We start from the raw sequence: 15,912 nt of genomic DNA, 5'->3' as shown, positions 1-15,912 counted from the left end.
ATATTGGAATTTAATTCTTTGAAAGCCAGGAACAACCAAAATTATATCTAGAACAAAAATCACAAAAAGATAGGTCTAAATCTAATTCTGTTCCTGCTATTTCTCTTCAACATGCAGACAAATTCGTAACAATATGAATTAGTCAACATGGAGGCTGACAACAGGTGTAGTCTTAAGAGGGCTAACAAAGACCAGCTACTTCATCAGTAGTTTTCATTTTAATATTTAGAATATTCTCTTTTGCAAGCAGTAGTTGATATATTCTTAATTAATATGAATGCAAACTATATATTGTATATCATAATTCAATGGATACAACAAACATCATTTTTCATAAAAAAAAGAAAAGAAAAGAAAAGATGTATATCTTCAGCTTTCATTGCCAAAAGTCTCCTGTCACACACATCATACAATGATAATTCAGAATAAAACAAACTTAAGTTCTTGATTGAAACTAATTTGTATTCTACCATCAATACCTAAACTAATTAGTTGGCCATTAAATCTAGTTATAGCCATTTTAATCAACATTCGGGGTAACTGAGGATTTAAGGGTATTTCTAAACATTGCTATTTTCTTCTCTAAATTGTTTTGTTTTGTATGAAGTTAGACATAACCAATAGCAGTAGATGGAAGATCAGCAAAGAGACCAAGTTCAATCAAAATACTAGAAAAATCTCATTGCCTTCAAGTTCTGAATATTAGTACTGGGAGGTGATGAGATTATCTTGTTTAGTATATCAGAAGTGAAGAGAGAAGTGTAATTGTACAGTGTGAATGAAGCTGTATTAGAACCCACAATATAATAGTTCCTCTCACATTTTTGTCAAACTGTAAAAGAGTAGTAAAGTAGTAACCATCACAGAAGGTAATTAACAAAATTTTATAAATCAGGTGTGGTACATAGAAGAATAAATTATTTTCCTTCGTCAAAGTTTCTAGAGTTTAAAACTATATATTGAGAGGATAAAGAAGAAACTTACATAAACCAAGAGGTGAAGGACAGTTTTTACACCGGTAGTTTTGAGAAGCAATACCTTTCTCATTACAGATTCGCATCAAGTTTGAAATCCGCACTTTAGAATCCTGAAATGTATTTAAAATGCATACATCAAAACTGTCAGCATGAATGTGTCTTTGTAAGCAGATTGAAGTAAATGGATAATTTTTTCAAGAATGATTTTCATAAAGTACATGAGTTTGGATAAGTTCACACAGTGTGGGAAGAAGAGGAATCCAGTATTTCAGGAAAGATATTTCACCTAAAGAGAAAGAGATTTTAAAGTTAGAAATTGCTGCCATGGCCACCACCCTCTTCATCAATGTCATCATTTTAATAGTCACTTTTCTATGCTTGCATGAGTCTAATGGAATTCATGAATGCCTTTCCTATCATCACCTCTCCTCTGTTTCCAAGTAAAGTAATACTTCCCCTTGGCTAAACATGTTTCCAAGAAACATTGGTAATGAAGAACACTACTTAGATGGACTGACACACATTTACAACTATTGTGTGCACATATATAAATAGAAGACAAACATAAAATAGGCTCTTTTTTGCTTCCAACTACTAAACCACTCACAAGGCTTTTGTTGGTCTGGAGCTATAATAGAAGAAACTTGTTTAAGGTGCAGCACAGTGGGACTCAACCCAAAACTATGTGGTAGGGAAGTAAACTTCTTAACCACACAGCTATGCCAACGGCTTTTCAGTAAGAAATCTCAGTGCATATGTGTTTGCACACATAAATCATACCACTGTCTAGTTGTTTGCATATTGTGTAAAAAAATAAATCAATGTCACCATTTATATGACAGTGTCTTTGTTTACATTATGTTGCAAAAACATGTCTGGCCATTGAGCTGTTTGTTGCTTGAAGGACAAAGGAATATAGTGCTTTATTTGGAAACAAGTTAGACTTGGCAACAACAGAAAGAGCATCTGCTCACCAAAGAATTACTTCAATAATGCCAGCATAGAAAAGTGCACACAATACTAAAGATGATTCCTTTTCTTGCCATAGCATACAATCTTAGCCAAACTCATGAACTTCACTGTATAATTTTCACTGATGTAGGCAACTACCAGTTTCCTGGGACTATGCTTTTCTTTTTTACATGTTTTTTAAAGGTTTCTTAAATCAAACATCATTATTTCATATCAATGCTCCATTTCATAGAGTCAATGAAATAAAGTAAGTTAAACCAAAATCCAATTTCAGGTTATCATCAAAAGGTTTTGTCTTGAACACACATTTACAGAACTGAATGCCCAACATTAGATTTCATAGAGAAATAGACTTAAAAACATGTATTAATAGAATATATATTTATGAATAGAATATATATATATATATATATATATATATATTCTATTAGATACAACAGAATAATAAACTATTAAATCTAACAGATTATATTAGATATAATCTCAGACAGACAGATAGACACATATACATACATAGACAGATTACATACATTCATGGATGGACTGACACATCTAAATACATGAGACTAGGCTATTCCATTAACTGTTCTAAAAATAATACAATCAAACAGTGAAATCAAACCAAATATTAATGCTAACACATAAATATATAGTGAATATTAAAAACATAATCTATAAAAGCAAAACAATGGGGAAAAAATAAGGAAAAAGTAAAACATTACAAAGTAAAAAAAACATTAAATAAATAAATAAATAAAATATAAAACAAATAAAGTATGGGTTGGTACAAAAATAAATATAAGCATAAAAAGTACAGAAAATAATGAGAGAGAGAAAGAAAATATACCTGACACTCTAATTGGAATTATGAAGATGTTTTTCAAGTTGAAAACAGACTGAACTGAATATATGATAGTTTTTAAATATAGAAGGTATTATAGCTAATGACTTCCAAATAATGGAAGTTTGTTACTTAAGTATGTTCTACTATACAACATCATCATCATCATCATCATCATCGTTTAACGTCCGCTTTCCATGCTAGCATGGATTGGACGATTTGACTGAGGACTGGTGAAACCGGATGGCAACACCAGGCTCCAGTCTGATTTGGCAGAGTTTCTACAGCTGGATGCCCTTCCTAACGCCAACCACTCAGAGAGTGTAGTGGGTGCTTTTACGTGTCACCCGCACGAAAACGGCCACGCTCGAAATGGTGTCTTTTATGTGCCACCCGCACAAGCCAGTCCAGGGGCACTGGCAACGATCTCGCTCGAAAATCCTACAGGAGCCAGTCAGGCGGTACAAGACTTGTCACATCTTATCATCAAAATGCAATGTAAACAAGAGAGAAGCTTTATCAAGCATAATCATGTAATGTGTTCAACCCTTAAATGGCAGGAAAGGGTTACATGAATATGTGTGCCAAATGGACAGAAAAAACCCAACTTTTCTTAAGGGTAATTTTGGGTACTTATTTTCATTTTAAATAAATACAAAAACTAACAAAGTTGTTAGTCTCTTGCATAATAAAATTTACAATGTCATTATTGAATAATGCTGTAAAATATTAGCATTCAATGTGAGCATAAATTCATTTAAGATTTTCACATTATTGTTGTCAAATGAATGTGTAAATGGAGAAAAATCAGGGCACTTTTTCCATCCACAACTAGTTGAAGCATTACTTATTGTATATAGTGCTCAGGTGGCTATAACTCACTTGAAATGAGTAAAGGAGGTAACAGAAAGCAGAAATAAGTAAAGTAAGAGAAGACAGTAATGACAGCCAAAAGAACATGCATAGAACAGAGAAAAAACATGAGAGGAAAGTGAACAGTAAAACAACCATAAAGAGGAAAGGGTGTGTGGCACATTAGAAATAGTTGTGGTGAATTTTGAGAAGTATGGTACTTTTGAAGGATTTAGTGTCCTGACAGCTAAAATCTTACATAGGTTGTTTACTTCATGCTTCAAAAATTCTAAGCATGAAAAATGGTTCTGAAAGTCATTTGTGCTGTGCTTTTTTTCAATTTTACCTCAGTTTCTAAAATTTTCAAGACAGCTTTCTCCTTTTTCTACAAATGATTTTAAATTTGGTCTTCAGAGTTTAGAAAACATTATAAGAAAAAAAAAAGTCAAAACATTACTTGCAGCATTCATCATCATCATCATCATCGTTTAACGTCCGCTTTCCATGCTAGCATGGGTTGGACGATTTGACTGAGGACTGGTGAAACCGGATGGCAACACCAGGCTCCAGTCTGATTTGGCAGAGTTTCTACAGCTGGATGCCCTTCCTAACGCCAACCACTCAGAGAGTGTAGTGGGTGCTTTTACGTGTCACCCGCACGAAAACGGCCACGCTCGAAATGGTGTCTTTTATGTGCCACCCGCACAAGCCAGTCCAGGGGCACTGGCAACGATCTCGCTCGAAAATCCTACAGGAGCCAGTCAGGCGGTACTGGCAACGGCCACGCTCAAAATGGTGCATCTCATGTGCCAACCGCACAAGAACCAGTCCAGGGGCACTGGCAACGATCTTACTTGGCTTGCCGGGTCTTCTCACGCACAGCCCATTTCCAAAGGTCTCGGTCCGTAGTCATCGCCTCGGTGAGGCCCAATGTACGAAGGTCTTGCCTCACCACCTCAGCCCAGGTCTTCCTGGGCCTACCTCTTCCACGGGTTCCCTCAACTGTTAGGGTGTGGCACTTTTTCACGCAGCTATCCTCCTCCATTCTCACCACATGTCCATACCAGCGCAATCGTCTCTCTTGCACGCCACAACTGATGCTTCTAATGTTCAGCTTTTCTCTCAAGATACTTACACTCTGACGGGTATTCACATTGACATTACACATCCAACGGAGTATACTGGCTTCATTCCTTGCGAGCTTACGTATGTCCTCAGCAGTTACAGCCCATGTTTCACTGCCATGTAGCATGGTTGTTCGTACGCATGCGTCATACAGTCTGCCTTTTACTCTGAGTGAGAGTCCCTTTGTCGCCAGCAGGGGTAAGAGCTCTCTAAACTTTGCCCAGGCTATTCTTATTCTAGCAGCTACACTTTCAGCGCACCCACCCCCACTACTAACTTGGTCGCCCAGATAGCGGAAGCTATCGACTACCTCTAGTTTTTCACCCTGGAATGAGATAGAAGTTGTTTCCTGTTTGTTTGCAGTCTTTATTGCACCTGAACATCTGTCACAAACAAAAACTAACTTGCTAGTTAACCTGCCTTTGATGTTGCTGCACCTCTTATGTGTCCATAGCTTGCACCGGGTACATCTTATAGAGTTACTACCTACTCCTTTTCTACATACTGAGCAGGGCCATCTACCTGAAGGGGTTTGTGTTTTATCTACCTTCCTACTTATTAGGATTTTGGTTTTAGCTAGGTTGACTCTAAGGCCCTTCAATTCTAGACCTTGCTTCCACACCTGAAACTTCTCCTCTAGTTCTGATAGTGACTCCGCAATTAGGGCAAGGTCATCAGCATAGAGGAGCTCCCAGGGGCAACCTGTCTTGAACTCCTCTGTGATTGCCTGGAGGACTATGGTAAATAATAGGGGGCTGAGGACGGAACCTTGGTGGACCCCTACCTCTACCCGGAATTCATTGCTGTACTCATTTCCAACCCTCACCTTACTGGCAGCATCTCTGTACATGGCTCGCACAGCTCTCACTAACCATTCTTCTATCCCAAGTTTCCTCATTGACCACCAGATAAGGGATCGGGGGACCCTGTCAAAGGCTTTCTCCATGTCAACGAAAGCCAGGTACAGAGGTTTATCCTTAGCTAGGTATTTCTCTTGCAACTGTCTCACTAGAAATAAGGCATCAGTAGTGCTTTTACCTGGCACGAACCCAAACTGCATCTCATCTAAATTGATTCGCTCCCTAATTAGTTGGGCTATGACCCTCTCTGTAACTTTCATAACCTGATCTAACAGCTTGATGCCTCTGTAATTATTTGTATCTAAAGCGTCCCCTTTACCTTTGTAGCAGTTGACTATGATGCTGCTACACCAGTCATAGGGTATGACTCCTTCGTGTATCACCTGGTTCGTAATACGGGTGACTAGGCTATAGCCAACACTGCCAGATATTTTGAGCATCTCTGCAGTGATTCCTGATGGGCCGGGGGCTTTCCCGGTCTTCATACTCTTAATTGCTTTATCTACCCTGGTACTATCAACTCGGATAGCTGGTCCCTCTATTGGGTCGACATAAGGCAGGCTCTCTTTCTCCCATTCATTCTCTTTATTAAGCAATCTATCGTAGTGGCATCTCCAGACCTCTTTCTTTGCATCCTCATTTAATGCAAGCGTACCATCATCCATGCGAACACATTTCTCTCCTACAACATCACTATTCTCTCTCCTACACTGTCTTGCAACACGAAATACCTCGAGTCTTTGGTCCTCACGGCGCAGAACATTGGCAAATCTTTCCTTATCTGCTTCCCCTCTGGCTAAATAAACCTGTCGCCTAGCCTCCCTTCTGGCACATTGGTACAATTCCCTGCTACCACCGTTCTTCCAGTCCTTCCAAGCCTGTTTCTTTTGTCTAATAGCCCTGTCTACCTCCTTGTTCCACCACCACGTTACTCTGGGTTGGGAGGGGACCTTACACCACCCACAAATCTGGTCGGTGGCTTTCAACAGGTTGTCCCGCAGAAATCTCCAATTGTCTTCCACGTTGTATGATGCTATATCCCCTTCTATTTCGTTAAATGCTTCAAGTAACTTGTCTCTAAGTCTCTGTCCGTTTGCAGGGTCTTTAAGCTTCCACACCCTTCTTCTCCAAGCCTGTCTAATTCTGGGCACCCATTTTGCCTTGATCCCAAAGTCGCTAACTACTAATCTATGTTGTGGGGTACATTCTTCGCCAGGGTAGGTTTTGGCATTTATAAGCCGCCCTCTTTCCCTATTTCTGGCGAGGATGTAGTCGATTTGGCTAGAGTGTCTGCCGGAGCGGTAGGTGACTAGGTGACTGGCAGGTTTCCTGAAGTTGGTATTGCAGACCATAAGATTGGTTGCATCACAGAACTCCAGCGGTCTGGTTCCCTCCTCGTTGCGGGAACCAAAGCCATAGCCTCCATGTATGCCATGGAAGCCCCCAGCACGACGTCCGACATGACCGTTGAAGTCTCCAGCCACAAAGAGAAGGTCCCTGTCACTCGTCGACGAGGTAGTTTGCAAGAGGGTGTCATAGAATTGGTCTTTCAGACCATCTGGTAGCCCAGGTTGAGGTGCATAGGCTGAGATGACAGTAGCTAATCTATGATGAAGCACTAGTCTGATCTTAAGTACTCTGTCACTTACTCTAACGACCTCGATTACCTTATCCACCCATTTCTCCGCTAGAAGTATTCCTACGCCCCCGACCCCGTCAGTGTTCCCTGCCCAGAAAATCTTGTACCTGTGTTCTTTGCCTGTGAGGAACCTTGCAGAACCTCCTCTCCATCTTACTTCCTGGATGCAGCACATATCTACGCATCTCCGTTCAAGCATCTCAACAATTTCACCAGATCTACCTTTCAGCGTGCCGCCAGCGAGTAGATAGGGCTCTTAATTGTAGATTTTAAATATTTGAGAGACAACAATGCATAAATCGTAATTTTTAAAAGAGCAATGAATTCTGGGTGATTAGAATATAACGTAGCATGAATTTAGGAAGCTTAGAAAATGAATAAGCATGAATTTAAGACAACAACTGAATTCAATTGAATTTCATGGAGAGAAACAAGATAAATAATAGGGGGCAAAACTAAAGCGCGAAGGTATTATGAGATGTTTGAGGCCGTAAATAAATAAAAAAATCTCTATCTTATCTGCATCTTGGGTATTTCGTCGTAGTATGTCAGCGAGATAATTTAGAATGGGTTTCTCATTTATATATAGCCAGAACCTGAAGACCTTAAGGAAAAACTACACAAGGAGAGAGAGAGGATGGAGGGGTAGACAGAGGCATGGCGGGAGAAAAGATCATCATCATCATCATCATATATATATATAAAGAGAGAGAGAGAGAGAGAGGGGGGACCAGTCAAGCAGCACATCACGCTGTAATTCTTGGGCTGAGAAATCAACACTTAAAAGCCATAATTTTAAGGAGCGATAAGAATTTTTGAATAAAGGAAAATGGGTAGTGGTGGGTAGGTACCGCCAGCGAGTAGATAGGGCTCTTAATTGTAGATTTTAAATATTTGAGAGACAACAATGCATAAATCGTAATTTTTAAAAGAGCAATGAATTCTGGGTGATTAGAATATAACGTAGCATGAATTTAGGAAGCTTAGAAAATGAATAAGCATGAATTTAAGACAACAACTGAATTCAATTGAATTTCATGGAGAGAAACAAGATAAATAATAGGGGGCAAAACTAAAGCGCGAAGGTATTATGAGATGTTTGAGGCCGTAAATAAATAAAAAAATCTCTATCTTATCTGCATCTTGGGTATTTCGTCGTAGTATGTCAGCGAGATAATTTAGAATGGGTTTCTCATTTATATATAGCCAGAACCTGAAGACCTTAAGGAAAAACTACGAAGGAGAGAGAGAGGATGGAGGGGTAGACAGAGGCATGGCGGGAGAAAAGATCATCATCATCATCATCATATATATATATAAAGAGAGAGAGAGAGAGAGAGAGGGGGGACCAGTCAAGCAGCACATCACGCTGTAATTCTTGGGCTGAGAAATCAACACTTAAAAGCCATAATTTTAAGGAGCGATAAGAATTTTTGAATAAAGGAAAATGGGTAGTGGTGGGTAGGTACCGCCAGCGAGTAGATAGGGCTCTTAATTGTAGATTTTAAATATTTGAGAGACAACAATGCATAAATCGTAATTTTTAAAAGAGCAATGAATTCTGGGTGATTAGAATATAACGTAGCATGAATTTAGGAAGCTTAGAAAATGAATAAGCATGAATTTAAGACAACAACTGAATTCAATTGAATTTCATGGAGAGAAACAAGATAAATAATAGGGGGCAAAACTAAAGCGCGAAGGTATTATGAGATGTTTGAGGCCGTAAATAAATAAATAAACAGTTATAAATTAAGGAAATTTAGTTTAATCTTTGAAATAAACCATATGCTATGAATGTACCAAATTATATAGTATACTACACATTTCAGATATGTTCATGTGATGTGATTGCCAAGTTAATATTATTGCAGGTTTTTAAAGACTTGCACATAATTGTGTCTATTTAATGTGGATACTAGTTTGATGTAATGGCTTAATTATTCAGCTGAATAAAAATTCTGAATGTAAAGGATAATGAACAACTATGGCTACTGAGATAAATGCTGTATGACAGGACAATTTAGATACTGTTTTTTTTTTGGACTACTGACCTCATTTTTAGAAAGCATTTTTATATCTGTAGTAAGCTTTGATCGCTTGTCACCAGCTGTCTTATTTCTGAATATTATTGTCCTACCATTTTGATTTGAATCAGGAACTTTTATTTCTGAATAAAGGATATACATTAAGACACCATATTTTAGTCAATGGCTTGGTGGATAACAAGCTTTCTTCTCTTTGTTAAGAATAAGCCAATTATTCTATGGCTAGAACATACATAGTAATGAATACACAAGAAAATAAACAAACGTTACATCCTTTGCAAAATAAAAACAAAGCAAATGTCATTTTATCATTACATGTCATGATATATCGGACCGTATTCTGATCAGTGCTGCGTGTCTGCACTGATTCAACAGACCTATGATCAGAGACATTCTAACCGAAGTCATCCTGTCTTTTTGTCAAGTATGGTGTATCCAGGACTTTTTTGTATGATGACAAGGTGTGATGTGGTGGAAATTTGGCTGCTAGTCTGAGTAAGTCAGTTGACTATACAGAAGCTATGTCACTGGTTTGTAGAGGCTCCCTTGTATTAGTGAGTGAATACTTTCATAAGGGGTTGAAGTTCAGTGTACATCAAAACTTAGGAGCAGTTCGAAACTGCACACTTCATCAGTTTTTACTTCATACCACATATCCTTCTTACTACTCAGAACCATTTCACTATCTTTAATTCTTAATTTTGTCCTCTCAAACCACTTTCTACATTGCTCACTCTTAACTACATGTCAGCTCTGTCACATCCTTCTCCTATTTATTTTACCATTATTACTATTCTGCTGTTCCAATTTCTGTACTGTCAGTTATTTCCAACTCTTCCCACCTCCCCCCAACTCATATATATCATTGGTCACCTCCACCTCTTATCCATCATTCACTAAATCCACCTCTCAACCTTACTCAACTTCTACAGTTATCATCTACTCTCCTCTACTTATCATTCCTCGATATCCATTCTGCATTATACTCACCCTTTCACCTATGCCCACATCTGTAAACATTTCTAAGTCTCTTATTCACTCTTAAAAGCTCTAGTGACTAGCACTCCTAACCCCACTTACTTTTACCTATCTCATATCTTGAGGGTCCACCCTGATACTTCATCACCTTTTCCCTCCTTCCGTTTCCGCCTTGGTATCTTCCACCCTCTCCTCTATAACATAGTTAGTCATGTAGCTTACCCACAGCAAGAAACTTGTTCTGTTCTGTCATCTCTCTCATACTTTAACCCTTCATCTTCTACTATAATGTCACCTCCCTCTCTACTGTAGCCCTACCCATTCAAAGGGCATCTTAGTCTTGCAACCTGCATGGTAACTTCACTAGCGCAGGTGCCATGAAAAACTGTATTAAATAATAGAACTTTCATTTAACAAAGTATTTCCATTATTTTGTCTAACAACTGCATATATATTAATACATACACACACACACACAACAATTATGTTTTAAACCAACAAAGAATCCTCTATATTGGGATTCTCAACACTTCTTCAGTCATTTAGATCCTCAGTTTCATCTCTCTTTCACCATTTACCTCCTTACTTCTATGCAAAAAACATACAGTGAATAATCCATCATCATCTTTTAACATCCGCTTTCCATGCTGGCATGGGTTGGACGATTTGACTGTGGACTGGCAAGCCATGAGGCTACACCAAGCTCCAATCTGATTTGGCAAGGTTTAGTGGATACTTTTTACATGCCACCTGCATGGGGGCCAGTCAGGTGGCACTGGCAATGACCATGCTCATATGGTGCTTTTTACGTGCCACCAGCATGGAAGCCAGTCAAGTGGAACTGGCAACAACCACACTCTGAATGGTGCTTTTTACATGCCACTAGCATGGAACAAATCAGGTGGCACTGGCATCTACCACACAAGTATGGTGCTTTTTACGTGCCACTGGCATGGGTGGTAGTCAGGCAGTACTGGCATTGGCCATGACAATGATTTCACTTGACTCAACAGGTCTTCTCAAGCACAGTATATTGCCCAATGATTGAAGGGTACTTTTAAATGAGCCGGTTATGCAACACTGGCATAGGCCACAGCTACGGTCTCACTTGGCTTATCTCCAAAGGTCTCGGTCACTTGTCATTGCCTCCATGAGGCCCAATGTGTGAAGGTCATGCTTCACCACATCCCAGATCTTCCTGGGTCTACCTCTTCCACAGGTTCCCTCTACTGTTAGGGTGTGACACTTTTTCACACAGCTGTCCTCATCCATACGCAACACATAACCATACCAGCACAGTCAGATGCTTCTTATATCCAACTTTTCTCTCAGGGTGCTTACACTCTGTTGTATATGCACACTAACATTAGTCATCCAGTGGAGCATACTAGCTTCATTTCTTGCAAGCTTACGCATGTCTTCAGCAGTCACAGCCCATGTTTCACTGCTGTGTAGCATGGCTGTTCGCACACATGCGTCATACAGTCTACTTTTCACTCTGAGTAAGAGGCCCTTTGTTACCAGCAGAGGTAGGAGCTCTCTGAACTTTGCCCAGACTATTCTTATTCTAGCAGCTATGCTCTCAGAGCAACCACCCCTACTACTGACTTGGTCACCTAGGTAATGGAAGCTATCAACTACCTCTAGTTTTTCCCTCTGGCATGTGATGGAAGCCATTTTCTGCACATTTTCAGTGTTTATTGCCCCTGTACATCTGCCATACACAAAAACTATCTTCCCAGTTAGCCTTCCTTTGATATTACTGCACCTCTTATGTGTCCACAGCTACACCAGGTACATCTTATGGAGTTTCTACTTATGCCTTTTCTACAAATTGAGCAAGGCCATCTACCTGAAGGGATTTGTGATTTGTCTGCCTTCCTACTTACTAAGACTTTGGTGTTTGCAAGATTGACTCTAAGGCCCTTTGATTCTAGTCCTTGCTTCCACACCTGAAACTTCTCCTCTAGTTCTGATAGTGACTCAGCTATTAGAGTATGGTCATCAGCATAGAGGAACTACCAGGTGCAGCGTGTTTTGAATTCCTCTGTTATTGCCTGAAGGACTATGATGACTATGAGGGGGCTGAGGACTGATCCTTGGTGGACCCCCACCCAGAATTCTTCACTATACTCGTTGCCAACCCTCACCTTACTGACAGTATCCTTGTACATGGCTTGTACAGCTCTCACTAACCACTCATCTATCCCTAGTTTCCACATTGACCACCAGATAAGGGATTGGGGGACTCTGTCAAAGAAAGCCAAGTACAGAGGTTTATTTTTGGCAGGGTATTTCTCCTGCAGCTGTCTTACTTGAAATACAGTATCACTGGTGTTGCTCCCTGGCACAAACTCAAACTGCATCTTGTCTAAATTAACTCTCTCCCTAATTAGTTGGGTTATGACCCTCTCTGTAACTTTCATCACCTGATCCACCAATTTGATACCTCTGTAATTATTCCTATCTAATGCGTCACCTTTACCTTTGTTACAGTTGACTATGGTACTGCTACACCAGTCATTGGGTATGACTCCAGAATGTATCACCTTATTGAATATATGGGTGACTAGACTATAGCCTACACCACCAGATATTTTAAGCATCTCTGCAATGATTCCTGATGGGCCGGGGTCTTTCCCTGTCTTCATACTCTTAATTGCTTTATCTACCAAAGTACTGTCAATTCGGATAGCTGGTCCCTCTGTTGGGTTGACATTTGGCAGACTCTCTTTCTCCCTTTCATTCTCTTCATTTAGCAACCTTTCATAGTGGCGTCTCCAAGTCTCTCTCATTAAATGCAAATGAGCCGTCATCCATGCAGACACATTTCTCTCCTATAACATCATGATTCTCTCTCAACACCAAGTCACTGCCAATGTGCTATCTTTAAGATACCATGGTAATACTAATATATGCATGTATGAATATGTTTGTGGGTATATATACATACAAACATATGCATATACATATACGCACTCTTTTATGTATTTGTTCATACATATACATAGTTGCATAAGTGTATATATAAGAAGTGTGCCACACACAAGAAGAGCAATAAAAGAGAAAAAAAAAACAGTAGCACCAAGCTTGTTGCAAATTAAATTTCAGTGCTGCAGTAATGATAACAATAATAATCCTTTCCGCTATAGGCACAAGGCCTGAAATCTTGTCAAAGGGGCTAGTCGATTATATCGACCCCAGTATGCAACTGGTGCTTATTTTATTGACTCCAGAGGGATGAAAGGCAGAATTTGAACTCAGAACATAAAGACAGATGAAATACTGCTCAGTATTTTGCTTGGCATGCTAATGATTCTGCCAGCTCACTGCCTTTCCTTTCTACTATAGGAACAATGCCTGAAATTTTGTAAGAGGAGACTAGTCAATTACATTGACCCTAGTACTCATCTGGTACTTATTTTATCAACCTTGAAAGGTAAAGCTGGCTTTAATGGGATTTGAACTCAGAACATAAGACAGGAAGAAATGCCACAAAGCATTTTGGCTGGCGTGCTAATAATTCTGTTAGCCTGCCATCTTTAATAAACCTTTCTACTCTAGGCACAAGGCCTGAAATCTAGAGGTAAGGGGGCTAGTTGATTACACTGACTCCAGTACTTGACTGACACTAATATCATAGACCCTGGAAGAATGAAAGGCAAAGTCAACCTCAGTGGAATTTGAACTCAGAATGTAAATATGCATGAAATGCCATAAAGCAATTTGTCTAGCATGCTAATGATTCTGCCAGCTCACTGCCTTCTCACCATCTGTAATAATAATAATGGTTTCAAATTTTGACACAAGACCAGCAATTTCTGGGGAGTGAGTAAGTCAATTACACTGAACCCTAATGCCCAAATGGTACTTATTTCATGGACCCCCGAAAGGATGAAAAGCAAAGTTAAACTTGCCAGAATTTGAACTCAGACTGTAAAGACAGACAAAATGCCACTAAGCATTTTGCCAGGTGTGCTAAGGATTCTGCCAGTCAGTTGCCTTAATAATAATAATAATAATAATAATAATAATGCTGTCCAAAACCAAAACTGTGCACTAAAAACATGAACATAATATAATAAAGCAGAAGGATAAAGAATAGAGTAAGCTAAATAAAGAGAAAAATGGAAAAAAAGAGAAAAAAGACACCTACACCAGTATTCAATTGAGGACAAGTGCATAGTTTTACACTTAGTCCTCATTTTATGGAAGAAGGAAACTACAACATCAAACCAAACTTTACACTACAGACTGAATTAGTTAACAGCAATAACAATGACAAAAACATCAAGAAGACAAACAAAACATGAGGAAATAGGAGGGAACTCACTGGATCCAGAACAAGAAAAGAAGCAGCATTCAGTACTTCAAAGTCAGCATAATTATCTATGCTTTCCTGAAAGATGTCAAAGTGCACACAACACTTTAAGGCTTGCATACAAAGACAGGTGCAGCTTGCACAGTCTTACTAGAAATTTTTTTTTTAAATTACAAAACACTGCAAATATACATTTGTTTGTTAGGACTTGCCTCTGCATGAAATGGGGTTAAAAACTTAAGTTTATTTTACTGCTTTACATCCTTTTTTTTCAAAATTGTATGGTTGGGATGGTTTATCTGTTACAAAAATTGTAACTTCATGATATACTTTCTACTCAAATGCAAAATAAGAAACTTCTTTTGTTTTTTTTAGTCAAATAAACTGAGATACACATACTTATGTGCTTTGTCCAAGGGCACAACATAATGGCAATATCAAAATTTGAACTTATGACTGTTTAGCAATTTAAACTTCATAACCACTGTGCCTTGTGTTAACATTATAAAATAGTCAACATCACTATAAATTTATATTTCCTTTCTCAATTTTTTTCCAGAAGATAAGACCAAGTCCATAATTTGTCATTCTAGTTACTGGATGACATTATAAAAAGAAATTTAGTTAAAATTAGGTGCCACTTTATCTATGTTGCTGAAATTGTTGTCACTATTCGTTGATGTTCTTAAAATTCATGTCATATTGATCAGAACCATAATATAAATGTAGTTACACCTTACCTAGGGGCTTTTTGCTGCTCTAATTACTGATAGACATTTCAATTTTGAAGTTTTGATTAACCCAAATTCTAAAGTTAACATTTGATAACAAAAGAAACTTACAATGCAAATTAACTAAAAATTTTCCAAATAATATTTTTTTCCAATTCTATTATTAAAATATTACAAATTAAAACTTCAATTCTTTCAAATAATCTATTCAGTGACCCATCTTCAAAGGCCCTTTGTGTAACAGGTCAATTCAATGGAAAGATGAAAAACAGTGAGTGATCATATGGTCATGAATACAAACTTGACAACAGCTATTGTGTAATGTTCCAGGAAAGGCTCATAACTGTCTACCTCTGACCACCAATTTTCAAAATACTTTTAACTTCTACTTCCCCATCCAATGATTAGCAGTTGGAAGGGCATAAATGTTCCATCAAATACTAATGTATAAATTTCTAATAGCCATCTCACCCATATAATACATAAAAATAGATGTAAAACATTAAAAAGAAGAAAAGAACATAAATATAATAGGGCAAATTTTAAATCCTTGTACTTTAGGTAGATA

The 15,912-nt window shown here is 38.4% G+C and overlaps 1 protein-coding gene across 8 annotated transcripts in view; it reads right to left on the bottom strand.

Moving 5' to 3' along the window:
* LOC106876034 (uncharacterized) overlaps positions 1-15,912 on the bottom strand; it is an 83,002-nt gene that overhangs the window by 18,197 nt on the left and 48,893 nt on the right. For 4 of the 8 annotated variants that reach the window (XM_089349219.1, XM_089349221.1, XM_089349217.1 and 1 more), the window contains 2 exons: positions 14,626-14,691; positions 985-1,087 (listed from right to left, as the gene is read on the bottom strand). In XM_089349219.1, the coding sequence (XP_089205345.1) occupies positions 985-1,087; positions 14,626-14,691 (169 nt within the window). The remainder of the gene's footprint in view (positions 1-984; positions 1,088-14,625; positions 14,692-15,912) is intronic. The other 4 variants (XM_089349223.1, XM_089349224.1, XM_089349220.1 and 1 more) reach the window with 1 other exon arrangement.

Source organism: Octopus bimaculoides, chromosome 3 (assembly GCF_046866305.1).
Source record: "Octopus bimaculoides isolate indiv1 chromosome 3, ASM4686630v1, whole genome shotgun sequence".
Taxonomy (NCBI): Eukaryota; Metazoa; Mollusca; class Cephalopoda; order Octopoda; family Octopodidae; genus Octopus; species Octopus bimaculoides.
Note: the sequence above shows the minus strand (reverse complement) of the source record. Positions and strands in the feature narration are given on the sequence as shown.